The 15,209-nt window shown below is 42.7% G+C and overlaps 1 protein-coding gene across 1 annotated transcript in view; it reads right to left on the bottom strand.

Moving 5' to 3' along the window:
* Nucleotides 1–1,525, bottom strand: part of LOC147703665 (microfibril-associated glycoprotein 4-like) — a 75,163-nt gene extending 73,638 nt beyond the window's left edge. The window contains exon 1 of the mRNA XM_086928942.1: nt 1,435–1,525. Within this exon, the coding sequence (XP_086785068.1) occupies nt 1,435–1,440 (6 nt within the window). The 5' untranslated portion in view covers nt 1,441–1,525. The remainder of the gene's footprint in view (nt 1–1,434) is intronic.
* Nucleotides 1,526–15,209: the final 13,684 nt, after the last annotated feature.

Genomic DNA, 15,209 nt, shown 5'->3' with positions numbered 1-15,209 from the left:
GAAGCCTTCATTCTGAGCGCCTTGTAAGCCAAATTTGAATAGTAACAGGAAATACCGGCCCAAACCAGATTTCAAGTGTGGAAACACAGCGCCTCCTGCGGCAAAATATGTGACTGGGAAAAAGATGGAATAACGTGCAGGAATCTGTGCACTTGAAACTTGTCCCCGTGGTTATTCCCCTTTCCTCCTAGTAACGTCAGGATAATGCTGAATTATTCTAAATGGTATCTACAGAATTCCAAGTGGGCTAATAACGATGTACGTTTCAGCTGACTTGCAATGAGCCTCTTAGTTGTGACAAAACCATCATGTCCGAGCCATCATGTCAGAGAGCCTTGTGCATGTCTAAGCCTGCCAGGTGGGTTTTGCTGCCCTGCCCAGGAGGCTGGCAGTGTCCACTGGAGGTGTAATGTGTGGGGAGCATGCCTATGTCATTAGGTAAAACACGTGCCAAAGTCAAGGTTGCCCTATTGGACTGTGAGTCCTGAACCCAAATCATCAGAGGAGAAAATACCCCAATCGCATAAAATCCATAGAGAAAAGGCAAGAGAGAAAAGTACCCTGAGGTTAAACATCGTTAATCTGTAAACCCTTCTCGGTTTTACACAATCATTTTGCGAAGATAGCCCCAAGTATGTGTTTCTTTTCAATGGCAGGCTCAAAAAGTAGATTTCCGATTGTAAAGCATGAACCCTCACGCCTCTCTAGATTGTTTGAGATCTGTTAACTAAACTCCATCTTGCTTGTCCCAGTTTCCGGAAATTACAACATTGTATCAGAGGCGCTAACCTTCTAGGAGATTCCAGTCAGGCGCCTTAATCCGAAGGGTGTTATGGGAGAGAAACGTTATTCTCAGGCAGTGTTTGATCTGAGCCCTTCTTGGGTGTTCTTAAGACTAGAAAGAGGCAAAAGGGTGAGCCAAGGAGTCAGAGAGATCAGGAACAATCCATGGACGTCTTTCACTTCTTGGTTAATTGGTTCTGATGTTAACTGAAGTACTGGTCAGTTTGAGCAAAATCCAAACTGTTATTAAATCTGCAAGGCCCCATTGACCTTTCAGTGAAATCACTATGTCAACATGCAAATGACACTTCTGTCCCACCTCACCCTGCCTATCAGAAACAGAAGATTGGCATCGGAGTCGCCCACTCCAACCAGCCTTCTACATACCTTTCTTGTCTAGGAAATGCCCAGATGTTCCAATATTTTGAACCAATACCGGGTTGGCAAACCTAAAATTCCAAGATGGCTGCCTTCATCCTCTGCAGATATTTTCTCTAAAAAAAATGATAGAATGGAATGGAAGCTGGAGGTATGCCCTGGAGGCAAAACACAGAGAATAGCTTCACTGGGCATTCCTCTCAGTCACGCGGCTCAAGATCTCCTATAGACTTTGTCTACCGCCTTTAAAGTAATATTCTCGTTCTCACCTACCTTCATGATGGTGTCGAAGGCGTTGTCATCAGCTATTGATGCCCTACCCAGTACAGAAGCCCTTATTTATATCGTCTGTAGACCCAGAGATAATGCAGCTGTTCCCGTCTGTAACTTTAATTGCACGCACTCGAGGGGAAAACCATAAACGGTTGAAATAATTGTAGTTTTATTTTTTTTGTTAATGGAAAACTGAAAGCTCAGTTAGTCCGCACCCTCTTTCGAACAGCTTCCGTTTTAAAACAATGGTCAACGTCTAATAGTGTGAAGTCATACAGTATAATAAAGAAGGTAAAGAGCTTCAGGGAAATCCGGGAGAACAAAGAGATGTGAAAAAAGGAAGTATAACCAGTGCCTACACCAGTTGTGAGGCGCCGCCTCAGGTGTCGGCGGGGGCATAGGTGGTAACACAGGGCAGCAGGTGCAGTGGCACCAGGATCCAGGGCTTGAGGGACCAATGCACCCCAATTATTAGTTTTTTTTTCCAATCAAGGGAATGTGGTCCTTTTACTTGCTTGCATTAAAGCACATGCCAACCTTTGTAGGCCAATGGTTGCATTTGAACACTTGCCCCCCTCCCACTGGAGGTCTCATCCGGGGTTCCATGTTCAGTTTTGGTGGAGGTATATAGTAATGTGCTCATTTTTGAAACTCATATTTATAATACCGTGCCAAGTTGTGAAGCCAACACTTGTGACACTGTGCCCTGGTCTGAAGGTCACATATGTGATGTGTCCAATTGGGACAGCAGAATCTACAAGATGCAGGGCGGGACTGGCCGGAGTGGCCATCAGGCGTTTTACTAAGGAGACTGGAAATGTGGGGGGCCGGTTTTATTACTGGGGGGGGGGGGGCTGGTTTTGCAGCAGTTCTTGAGTGTGGGCTCTAGGAATAAAATCAGCAGGCCAGCATAATCTACTCAGCATTCACTTTCGTTTCCAGCCTCTCTGTATTTGGACATATTTTATCAGTTTCCAGCAACAATGAAATTGTCAAGATACCTCTGGTGATTAATATTCCTGCTGGAGAGGGATCAGAGTTTTGTCTAGTGGCAGTTTTGACTCATCTAAGGTAGCGCAGAGGGTTAACATGCCTGCTGTAAAACATGCATCACGCAGAGCACAGGACGACATTTTATGTGCATAGCTCAGTGGGTCACTGCCTTTGTCACAGAGATCCATTTGTTATTGTGAAGTTCATAAATTGCAATCATAATCTAGCTCAGTGAGCTATCAACTACCGTCAAAGAGATTCATGCAAACTGTATGGTACAGCTTAGAAACATGTTTTTTTTCAGTCTTTCATTTTCCTAATGTTTCTTAAAAAGGACGTGTTTGAGTAGAAATACATTCTTATTAGTAAAGTCAGCCCTAGCCACTGTGTTCTGTTTTGAATCCTGAGTTGGTGCTTCTCCAGATCGAACACTCTTGAAAATGCCTACACCTCCTAGTTCCCTTTGTCTCATGTAACATTTTCTCTGTGTGTGATGTAAAGTCCTCCGACACCCTACAGTGATATGAGAGGCGCTACCATGTGAGAGAGGGGCTATGGAGAGATGAGGGGCACTGTTGGAGGGTGATAGTATGGGAACAATTGAGAGCCCCTAACAAAGATTTTGTGTCCTGGTGCAATCCAAAGTCATTATTTGCTATGCTTTAAAAACGAATACATTCGAATGTGTAATGATAAATGTGTTGTAGTATGCACCATTATTGCCCTTTGTTTCCATATCTTCTTGGAGGGAGCACCGGCAAACCCCCTTATGGTGGGCAGGCTCGCACACTCCGCTCCCTTGCTAAGCAACATATGGGGGCTGGCCTGACACAATTTGCCAGGGCTGCTTTGGGTTCCCAGTCCAACCCTGACAAGATGTTAAAGATAACAGAGTGGGTAGAAGCCAAAAGGTGCAAGGTGTGCTTCATGAATCACAGATTATAGAGGCCTGGATTTGGAACTAGGAAACAGAAAGAGAGAAGTGGTGGAGAGATTAAAATATGTGCGGCATAAATACAGTAGGGAAGGCAGGTGGATTCCACAGAAGGTGCGGCTGTCCTATAACAGTGGTTCTAAAATAGCACTGGGTGGGGGAGGCTTGTGAATGACAAATGTAAATTCTATTAAAAAAAGAATCTTAAAAGGATCTGTACGCCTTGCACAAGAGGTGGCTGTGCAAGGATGAACCCACCATGTCATAGGTTCCCATGCTAACATAGATGACTTACTGTTTGGCATTTATTTCAAGGGTTACTAAAGTGAGCATTATTCAACTGTAACACATGGGGCAATATATTACTGTTGTTTTATTCATATAGCAGAAGTCATTATTGCATTTGATTAAGAAGAAAATCACACTTTCTTCCAACACATGACTAACTGCGATTCATCACACTTGCACAGTAGACAGAAAAGCTTTGAAACATAAACCATCAACCCCCACTCCATGTTTCTTAGCTGAGGTGTGCAGAGGGAATGCGCTAATTTGTGAAATAAGCACATTTATAATCGTGTTGTAGATAGATCGATTTATTTGAAAACAGCCAAGGTTGGGACGGGGAGTGGAACACCTCCAAACTTTGTGGGGGTATATAGGAAGAGGTTTCTTCATAGGGAAAAATATATCACTCATGGAGAAGAAAACTAAAAAGACATGGCTACCTTTCCCCACAGTTGTATACTGTGCTTAAAACTCTGAGCACATTGGGGAGAATCACTGACAAAATATCGAAGGTCAGAATATTGACCTACAAAAATATCGAATCAAGAATATCGAAGTCAAAAACATTGACATCCTTTCTACATTAAGGTAAGAACAAAAATATCGAAAAATAAATATCGATGTCAAAAATGTTGTTGTTAAAAATAGCGTTTTTTATTTAACTTAAAAAAATAATGTAAAATAAAGTAAATAATACATATAATTTAAATAAACAGAGTTAAAAATATTTTAAAATGTTTAAAAATTATAAGTAATATATATATAATCTGTAAAAATAAATTAAACATACACATATATATAATATATATACTTACTAATAATTTGTAAGTTATTAACTTATATTTAAAAAATCATATAAATTATAAAAACATCTATACACATACAACAATAATATAGATACAAATTAAATAAATATATATAACAAATTAAAAAAAAAATAATTGTAATCTTTTTTAAATATTACTTATTATACATGAACTAAAATAATACAAAAATATTAGATAGCCGACGTAATAAAATTACTATTACAACTCCAAACAGTGCAACAGTAGGGAAAATGTTGGATAGTGTAGGGGTAAAAATTACTATTCCCACCCTAGTGAGTGCAAAAGTAGGGAAAGTGTTGGATATCGTAGGGGTAAAAATTACTATTCCCACCCTAGTGAGTGCAACAGTAGGGAAAGTGTTGGATAGCATAGTGGTAAAAATTACTATTCCCACACCAGGGAGTGCAAGAGTATGGAAAGTGTTGGATAGTGTAGTGGTAAATATGACTATTCCCACTCCAGGGAGTGCAACAGTAGGGAAAGTGTTGGATAGAGTAGGGGTAAAAATGAATATTCCCACTCCAGTGAGTGCAACAGTAGGGAAAGTGCTGGATAGCGTAGGGGTTAAAATAACTATTCCAACTCCAAGGAGTGCAACAGTAGGGAAAGTGTTGGATAGCGTGGGGGTAAAAACTTACTATTCCCACTCCAGTGAGTGCAAAAGTAGGGAAAGTGTTGGATATCGAAGGGGTTAAAATTAATATTCCAACTCCAGTGAATGTAAGTGTGGAAAATGTAGGATAGCGTAGGCTTTAAATTAACATACTTATTAATTAAATAATTTTTGTAAAATAAATAGCACATAAAAAATTAATTAACTAAAAAAATAATATTAAAGACCAATATAATTAAATTAATATTTACTTTAATAACATTAAATTACTCCCCACCCTATTCCCCCATAAACACACTACCCGCTACACATGAAAAAAACACACAAATAATGTAATTGTCAATTAATCAATAATACAAATTAATTACCAATTAATAATACATTAACAATAAATTAACAATAACATTAAATAAAAAATAAATAATAATAATAAAGTAATTATAATTAATATAATGATACATTAATGAATGAATAAAAAATAATTACCAATGTATAATCAATTACCAATACATTAATAATCAGTAACAATAAATAAAAAGAAATAATTAATTAATTGTAATTACATTACTTTCCACCCTATTCCCCTATAAACCCACAACCCGCTCTGATACAAAAATCAAAATTTAGTTAAAAAAATTACACATTTCTAAACATTTAATACATATATTTTAAAATATTAAAATACATTACAAAAAATGGTAAACATACATATAAAATACATACTCAAATACATAACACTAACATAAATATTGATATTATTGACAACGATATTTTTGCTAACGATATTACTTACTTCGATATTACTAACTTCGATATTACTTACTTCGAAATAAAAAAACCCAATATTACTTACCTTAAGGTCGATATTCTGGTCAACGATATTCTTGACATCGATTTTCTGTCCCTACAATAAAAAATCGATATTAGTGTAGGTCGATATAAAATAAATCGATATTTTGACTGCTCACCCATTGGGGAGATAGCAACTTGGCAAAATGCCACATGACATTCTCATTAATATGCCTGGAAAATCTGCAATCTGTGAATGTATGTCATTTACCAACATTTGTAAACCTACACCTGTAGATAGGAGCACACATATGGGTGTGGAATTATGAGTATATTTTATGAACCAGGTCCATTGCATTCAGTTGGATTCCCTACCATCTACAAGCTTGCTTTCTGGCTCAGGGTTTCCAGTGACATAGCAGATAATATCAGTAATGACCAAGCTGTTTGTTGTGTCAATTGAATTGAAAAATCAATTTTTGTTGATCACTGCCTAGGTACAATTTATGTTGTGTTTGCTTCGTCAAAGGCCCCTTAAGTCCTCTCTAAGCTAAACCAATAGACCACTTGTGCAGAAAGAGAAGTGTTATGGTGGATCTATCCAAATATGGCAATCATCTCTCCACACTGAGGGCCAATTCACAAAGGTAAACTTAGAGTTAAGTCAAAGTTTACTACTGTTTGGTATTCGCAAAGGTAAGTTAGTAATAGTAAACTTACAGTAGTAAAGTTACTAGTAGTAAAGTTACTACTAGTAAAATGACTTGTAGTAAACTTACTAGTAGTAGCATACTTTTTTAAATACCAAAAAGTAGTAAACTTACACTTAAGTATAAATGTAACCCCTAAATCTAAGTTTTCTATTTTTTGGTATTCACATAGGTATGTTACTACTTGAAAACCTACTAGTAGTACAGTCACTACTAGTAGTGAAGTTACTAATGGTAACTTACCTTTGTGAATACCAAAAAGAAGTAACGTTAGACCTAAGTCTACGTTTACCTTTGTGAATATGGCCCTAAATACATTAAAATACTCAGTGCCCAACCCATGCCACCCCTGAAAAAAAAAAATATATATATCAAGTCATGTGTAACTCACCCGCACATCCTTGCAGCACTTTCTTCCCTACCTATCCTTTTTTCATGCTCCCAACGCTCTCCTCGCTGCCCACAGGCTTTTTCTCCCCTTCCCTCCCCAGATGCGCTGTCTCAGTCCTCTCAGAGTGTGGGGAGCAGACAAGTCCTTAGAAGTGACGCTGTCAGACAGGGATGCTGCAGGTCGTGGTGGAGATGTGCTGCTTCCTGCTGGACTTTATGACCCAGAGGTAGGCATCAGAGCCGCAAGATGGTAACGTCACCCTGTAACCCATCTTCGAAAGAAAGGGGCTGCTGTAAATGTGGCCACGCAACAAAAATAAATCTGGCCAAACACTGCCATATTTAGACCAACTCCGTTAATAAATGCACATTGACACATTTATTACTACAGTGCCAAGGCCAAATTCCATTTCACCATCACAGTACATCTTAATGGACCTGAGAAATCAAAGCTAATTTGTATCACAGCTAATAGTCTAAAATAGGGCCATTCTCACAATGCTCTCTGGTCATATGGATTCAACACCTTATTTTGGGAATGTGGTTATATACCTTTGTGTATAAGTTACTGTTTATAAGTGCTGCATGTGTTTAGAAGTGCATTGTTTATAGGTGCTGAATATGAAACAATACCATGGCATACACTATAAATACAGATGCACTGAATGCAATATGCACTTTATTACCATTGTGAGGGAGGGCACAGGCATCTTGGTCCACTCGTACTCAACAATGCTAATGAATAGCATATTACACACTGTGCATCACCCTATACACTATATATTTCATGCCTGTGGGACCCACTATGAACTTAAACGTTATATTCTTAGCTTAAGCTGTCTTCCCAATCTCGATCACACAACTGATGTAACTCCCAAACAACTGCTATTTTGCCTAAACTGTGTTACCCACTATGTCCCTATTGATCTAGGCATCTTCATCAGTGCTATGGAAAAGACTTGCGATGCAAGTGCTGCTGCTGTCAGATATATAAATAAATATCTTCCACAGCCATCCCTTAATCTGTAAAGATACAGGATGACTGTGGAAAGCGGGGGTGGGGTCCATCGTCCCACCTCACGAAACTGTGGCATCACGTTTGCAAAACTAAAAGTAAAAATGTTTCTTCACCAGTGTGGTGTTGCAGTAGACAATCCCCAGAAAGCAACATATCTCGCTGTTACATCTAATGACTGGTAAAGGAGCTGTGTCCTAACATTCTGTAATTGCTGGCTCTACCTCTGCTGCAAGCCTGTGCAAGCTGACCCACAGACAAGGTAACAGGTTTGCGATTTGTGAGAAATTGTACCACTTGTAGAATTCTTTTTTTTTGGCTTAGATGTGTTAACCCTTTTTTTACAGAGTTCCTTCTATTTCAAACGTAATGTGAATTTTAAAGCCCGCGGCTGGTGCTATCAAATGTCCGGGTGCGTAGTTTGATCTCACCTCATGCCTCTTTAATCCACAACCAGATTAAATTAAATTAGATTAACCTTGCCCTTTTTTCACTCCTGTCTGATCTTTTTCATTCCTGCTTTCTCTCTTTGTTACTGTTTTTCCAGTTTTTTACTCCTCCTTAGTGGTGTTTGAACAGTTTTCCGAGTGAAATTGCTGCCATCAATGTTATATCACTGAAGTCATAGAGACTGTAAAATCCAAGCCTGAAAGCAAAGGGACAGAGTCTGGGTCACTTCAGGGTGACCAGGGGCTTGGTAGACGAATACCCACCGATGTCGGGTGCTTCAGGTGAGAAGATTGGATGCTTGACTCTGCAGCCACAGGGACCAGGAGACGTCAACGGTGACCAAAATCCGGAGGTGAGCTGTCCCACAAAGGACGTCGAAAGCCAGGGGGTCAGTGTCTGGATTGAACACCAACAAGCCTTGGCAAATGCAACCCACATGGGCAGAGGAAGCAAGTTACGGTGAGGACCAGCAAGGTTCTGAAGACTCTCTAGGCTAGGGGGAGTCAGGACACGACTGGAGTAACCAGGAAAGCCCAAGGGAAATCACAGTTACCTTAACCGGGACCCACAGGCCAACAGATCAGGGATCGAGAAGGGACCTCGAGCTGAATCACGAAGTACAGGCCCACGGAGTACTCGTGGAGTGGAGGCCAGATATCTTCAGTGGAAATATTGCTCGTGATCAGGACTACATGTAGCCCAAAGCACAGCCTCAGGGATTGCCAAAAAGCATTTGCTGCTGCAAAAGTACACAGTGCACAGGGGTTCAGGTTGCACGGTCCCCACGAGGGATACTCGTCTCAGAATTGCTGAGAGAGCAGATCAACCTCAGAGATGCTTGGAACCCCACGTCCTGTGTTGCAGAAATCTTCAAAGTCCTCAGGAGCTCAGGAGATGCAAACTGGTCAGATCCGTTAAGGTGCCTGCTTCAGCAGGGGAGTAATTCCTTTACTCCAAGGGATATTCATGTGTCGTCTAGCGAAGTGTAGACTGTCAAAGTACTTGGTTTCTGCTTGCAGAGTTTAGTCCAGGTAAAATCCAAAGTCCTGTAGTTAGGGTTCCTACTTTATACCCAAGGAAGGGGATGGACAAACTCTGGGGATCCCCCTATGGGAGGGTCAGGACAGAGGTGAGGCTACACCCATGTCCTTTGTCCAGTTTTGCGTCAGAGCAGGAGAAAATGGCTCCTGCAAACGGTTTGCACTGGACTATGCACAGGGACACCAAATGTACCCACAGTGCAGACCTTTCCTTTAATAACTTCATTCGGTTATTATATACAAAAACAACTATAAAAGTACAATTAAAAAGGCACAATATAAAAAGAAGATGTGTATATACATATGTATAAACAACAAACATCACACAGTAAAAATTGGCTATTTACGGTGAAGCATGAATTGATTTTCGTACTCTAAGAACATTTTTAAAAAAAAGCAGAGACAGATGCAATAGTTAATATATTATCTAGTTTCTAGATAGCTAAAAAAGCAGGGCGACACTGATTAACATCCATAATCTTCAATACGGGCACAATCCATCTTTTCCTCTGTACGATATAAAATTTACAGATTAGCAGTATATGTATATCCGATTGATTGGACAAATCGTCACATGGACATTTACTAAGTTGCTTTGTCCAATCGTTCATGTTGGGGAAGCTTAAAAATCTAAATAAGATATTTAATCTAAAACGCGTCAGCAGAAACCTTTCAAAATCACTCATGTGTGGCTTAACAGATGGTTGGATATTGCTAGTGGTCATTGTTAGTTGATGAGCAACCACTGTACTTTTCATCATTTCAGTGCTCATTCTACGATCTCCCAAATGCATCATACATTATTTTTTTTAGTTCTCTCCTAGACTCATGGGACATTGATAAGGGATCATCATAGTAATCCCGATGGCCTATTCGTATGAGAAACGTCTTTACAGATATTAACCATCTTATCTTGCTGACGTTATCCAAATTCATCACATCTCTCAAAATTGATTGATTAAAAACACACTCCTCTGTAGTCCATACCCTATGCTACAAAAGTACAGGTTGGACTTTGATAACATCCTCTATATACGGTTGACCCAGTTCAGCGTGGCAAATGTACGTAGAAACACTATCTGGGACTGCTAAGAGGTATCTCATAAAACAGTTTTCTGCCACCTGTAAAGATTTCACACTTGCATATCCCCATATTCCTGCACCATATGTAACATTTGCTACACAGGTCGCTCCATAAATGGTTAAAAGTTCCCCAATTGGTTTTTTACCCATTTTTCTGCTAAAATTTGTAAGGGCCATTATGGATTTACAGAACAACAACCTCCTTGTCTTTATTGTTGTATTCCACAGGCCAGTTTGGTCAAACAATATACCTAAATACGGGAAAGTTGGAGTAAAATCCAATGGTTTAGAATTAATGTACATTACTTTCTTCTTATTTTGTGCCCCGGGACCACAATTCATACAAAACGTTTTGGTACAAATAATTCTTAAATCCAAATTGGTCATGAAATGGGAGAAAGATGTAATCATCCATCGCATGGCCAGGGGTGTCCGGGCCATCAAAACCTCGGCATCCGCGTATAATAGTGCTGGGACAGTTCTATTGGCTATCATGGGCATGTCCCTGCACTCCCGGAGCAATGTATTTTCCAGATCATTGATGTAAATTGTGAATAAGAAGGGAGCGAGCACGCATCCTTGCCGCACTCCTCTTGCGATACTGATAGGCTTAGTGCATTCTCCATTCCTACCAAATCTGACTATGGCCCGTGCCCCCATGTAAAGCTCTCTAAGAAAGAAAATTATGTTTTCCTCCACACCCAATGTTTCTAAGATCAGCCAAAGCTTACTATGGGTGACACAATCAAAAGCCGACGTTAAGTCGACAAAAGTTAAAAATATACGACTTACCCTAGCTTTGGTATATTTTTCTAAAAGAATGTGCAAATTAAGGCCTTGGTCAATAGTGCCAATGCCTTTCCTAAAACCGTATTGAAGATCGCTAATTATTGAATGTTCTTCAGCCCATGTTTGCAATCTATTTAAAGTTACCCGCCCAAAAATCTTAATGGTTGAGTCTAATAATGATATTGGGCGATAGCACGAGCAACCTGTCCTATCTCCCTTTTTAAATATAGGTACAATATTAGACTCAAACCAAGAAGATAACAATCCGTTCAAGCAAGATGGGTTAAAAAGTTTCATAAGGAGTGGACCCCATAAAGCCATGTTATTTTTGTACAAATCAACTGGTACCCTATCGGGCCTGGGGCCTTGCCTCCCAGGCTAGCTTTTATACCCAGGGTGACTTCATTCAGACTGATTCACAGGTCCATTTTCTTATTAGTATTTAAAGTCTCCTCATCCACCACATTTACGAGTGGAATTTGATCCAGAGGGATCGCCACACTATATAAATCTGCATAATGCTCTGACCATTCACTCTCGGAAATAGCTATCTCTATCCTAGTCTTAACTTTATCACTTAGGAAGGGTGCATTGTGCAGACTTTCAGGCACTCTCAGAGTGCACCCACTTAGCCCCAATACACCAAAGTCTGTCTGGGAGGTGGTCACACCTCCCTGTGACAGGAAACTTATTGTCAAGCCTTCCCCTGCTCGAGCTCATCTCAGCTCAGCAGCAGGAGGGAAGACTAGTGTCTGTGGCTGGCAGCATCCACTTTGTGATGCCCAGGTCGAGAAAGCTGGTACCGGGTATACCAGTGTTTCACATAAGTCCCTCTAGAAGGGTGGAATCATACCTCCCCCACCACTTACTGGTGGGGGGGGTATGATTCCAAGGTGTTTGACACCAAACATGACATGTTTCTAAGCAGCCGTTTTAAAGTTAGCATTTACCGCGAGGTTATAATGCACTTAAGCATATATGGTTTGGCTGCATCACAGACAACCCCGGAGAATAGATTCCGAAGGCTGCAAAAGTGCTCTGCTCATGCAGGGGCACTGTTAGAACTGGCTATTTCTCGTTGGCTAAGGCTGACGACAAAGCTAGGCAGAAACCACCATTCTAGTTAGGGCAAGGGAGTCACATGCCAAGATAACCCCTGCTCACCCCCTTGGTAGCTTGGCACGAGCAGACAGGCCTATCCCGGAGGCAATGTGTAAAGCATTTGCACCAGCACACACCAGCAACAACATCCTAGGCACACCACAAAAGGAACTCCACACAAGGTTATATAAAAATAACTTCTGTATTGTAAAAACACATCAGATAGTAATCACACAATATACATTGTGCCAACTGGCACGAGCAATATTCACAAGGGATTATTTACACAGGACAGGGCCACGTGGGGCCTGCCAGAATCAGCACTTAGTAGAAAATAGAATATAGGCTATAAAATCACTGTAGCACAAATTAGCAAATATAAGTCACAACCAATAACTACTGGTAACAAGTAAGTACCACCTACGCAACCCTAAACACCGTAGGAGAATGTCACGCAGGGAAGCAAGACCTCACTAGGACCACCTGTACTAGAAAGAACAACCACCTAAGAATAAAATATATTTAGGGGTATAGGTAAGAACACATTACACATGATGCATCACAACATTCAGAGGTGTAGGGAAGGAAAACACATGATGCATAAAACATACATTCAGCAGTGTAGAACATGGCACATGATGCATCAAAAACACAGTCAGAGGTGCAGGGAAGGAAAAACACATGATGCATAAACCAACACATACAGAGGTGTAAGAACAAGGAAGTCACATGATGCATAAAAACATTCAGAGGTGCCAGACCACAACTAAATAGCGCAAAAACACATGATGCCTAAAATCATTCAGAGGTGTAAGATCAAGGTGCGTAATCATATTAAATGCATTATATTTCCTAGCACCACATCACATTGTGCAAAACTCACATTAGGCAATTACCATCACATAGATAATCACATTGCGCCTAAATAAAATCACATACCAGCCCCCATCTAATAAGGGGGCTAAGGAGCCCTGTGTCCAGAATGTCAGGGCGCGCTGCCTTGCAGCGCCAGTCAGGGGTGCGCCACCGGCGCAAAACCTAAACGTTGCAGGTGCCCACTACTTGCTGGGCACCTGAGGACATCACAAGACCTAAACGGTGCAGCTGCCCACTAATTGCTGGGCAAGCTGGGGATCAAAACTTCAACAGGGTCCTCACCGACCCTAGAACAGAACTGCGCCCAATCGTTGGAGCCACACAGGCTCTGAAAACACTGCGCAGAACATTGGAGCCACACAGGCTCTGGCACTACACATGGCCAAACGTTGGAGCCACTCAGGCTCTAAAACAAATATGCCCCATGGAGCCCTCGAGGCTCTGAATCTACCTCTGGGGCCCTTCGTGGGCTCTCCAAAAACACTGCGGGCCGTTGGAGCCCCCCTCTGGGGCTCAAGATCACTGTGATGGCCCCCTGAGCCTCGTGGGCTCATAACAAACATGCCCCCAGGGAGCCTCTTGGGGCTCTAGACAACGTTGGGGCGACCCGCTGCCAACCGGGGCCGCCCTGACTCTGTGACTCCTGTTGTTGGAGCCACCTACGCTCGGACAATAACGAGGCCCGAGAAGGTCGGAGCAGCCCGCTGCCATAGGGCCGCTCGGGGACACTCACACCAGTAGGCAGTCCCCCTCAGGAGCTGGAAGTACTGCCCCCTCTTGAGCCACACTTACCGGGCACTCCTTTGTGACCGGAGCACTCCTCATTCAGGATGCGGCGGGGCTCTGTTTCACCCGGTCCCCCGTCTCGGGACCGGGACTCAGTGCGGAGCCAGCAGGGCTCCCGGCGGCAGTCTCCTCACTCTTCTTCCAGCGCGGTGGGGGCCAGGCACCGGCAATGTCCCTCGCGCCCCCTCCGCAGGACGAGAGGCCACGCTGCTTTTCCCGGACCCCCCTTCCTCAGGACCCGGGACTCGGGACTCTGTCACCCTGCTCCGGGAGGCGGGGTGGGCTCCCGACCTCCCACGTCGTCCATCTCGGGGCTCCCTCTAGCTCACGGGAGCCCCGCACCAACCGCACGCCATCTCCTTCTCGCCCCGAGGCTGCGGGGCGGGACTTCCGGCTAGGCCGTGCTACCATTGGCTGGCCGGCCAACCACTTCCGGGTCGTCGTGGGCAGCGCGGCGGCCCGCTTCAGGCACTCGTAGGCTGGGGCTAAATTAACCGAGGAGTGGGCTCCCTCGAGTTAAAATATAAAAATAGCAAACAAGCGAGGTGGGCACTCACTAGGGCAACCATAAGCAGGGTGGGCACCTGCAAAGCAAATAAAGCGCTCCCAGTGCTAAATGGCAAGATAAAGCGCTCCCAAGCGCTAGAGCAAAGAAAAAGCGCTCCCAGGTGCTAAGGGGGGGGGGGCAGAGTCCATCAAGCCCCCAAGGCAGGGACTCTCATAGCATAGGGGTCCCAGCAGGCCTGGCAGGACAAAGATGGAGCAACACAGCTCCCAGTAAGGAAGATAAGGAAGATCCATCAGCCTCTAAGTCCATCAGATATCCAGGGGCTGGGCAGGGCTCAGGGAGGCAAGCCTTCCCCTGAGCCCAAGCAGCAGCACGCCCCTGGCAGGATGCAAGTCAGAAAGAAGAACATTTTGTAAGGGGACACAGCCCCTTTTTATACAGTGAATACCTTTGTCTAGTAGGGTGAAGGCAGTGTGAGAACCAGCTACAACTGGCTATAGGGAGCTCCTTTCACAGGCCAGGCTAGGGGCATCAGACGCACCACAGGGGGTGGAGCCAGCTTTGTGTGGGGAAAGCCCAGTCC

Source organism: Lissotriton vulgaris, chromosome 7 (assembly GCF_964263255.1).
Source record: "Lissotriton vulgaris chromosome 7, aLisVul1.2, whole genome shotgun sequence".
NCBI lineage: Eukaryota > Metazoa > Chordata > Amphibia > Caudata > Salamandridae > Lissotriton > Lissotriton vulgaris.
Note: the sequence above shows the minus strand (reverse complement) of the source record. Positions and strands in the feature narration are given on the sequence as shown.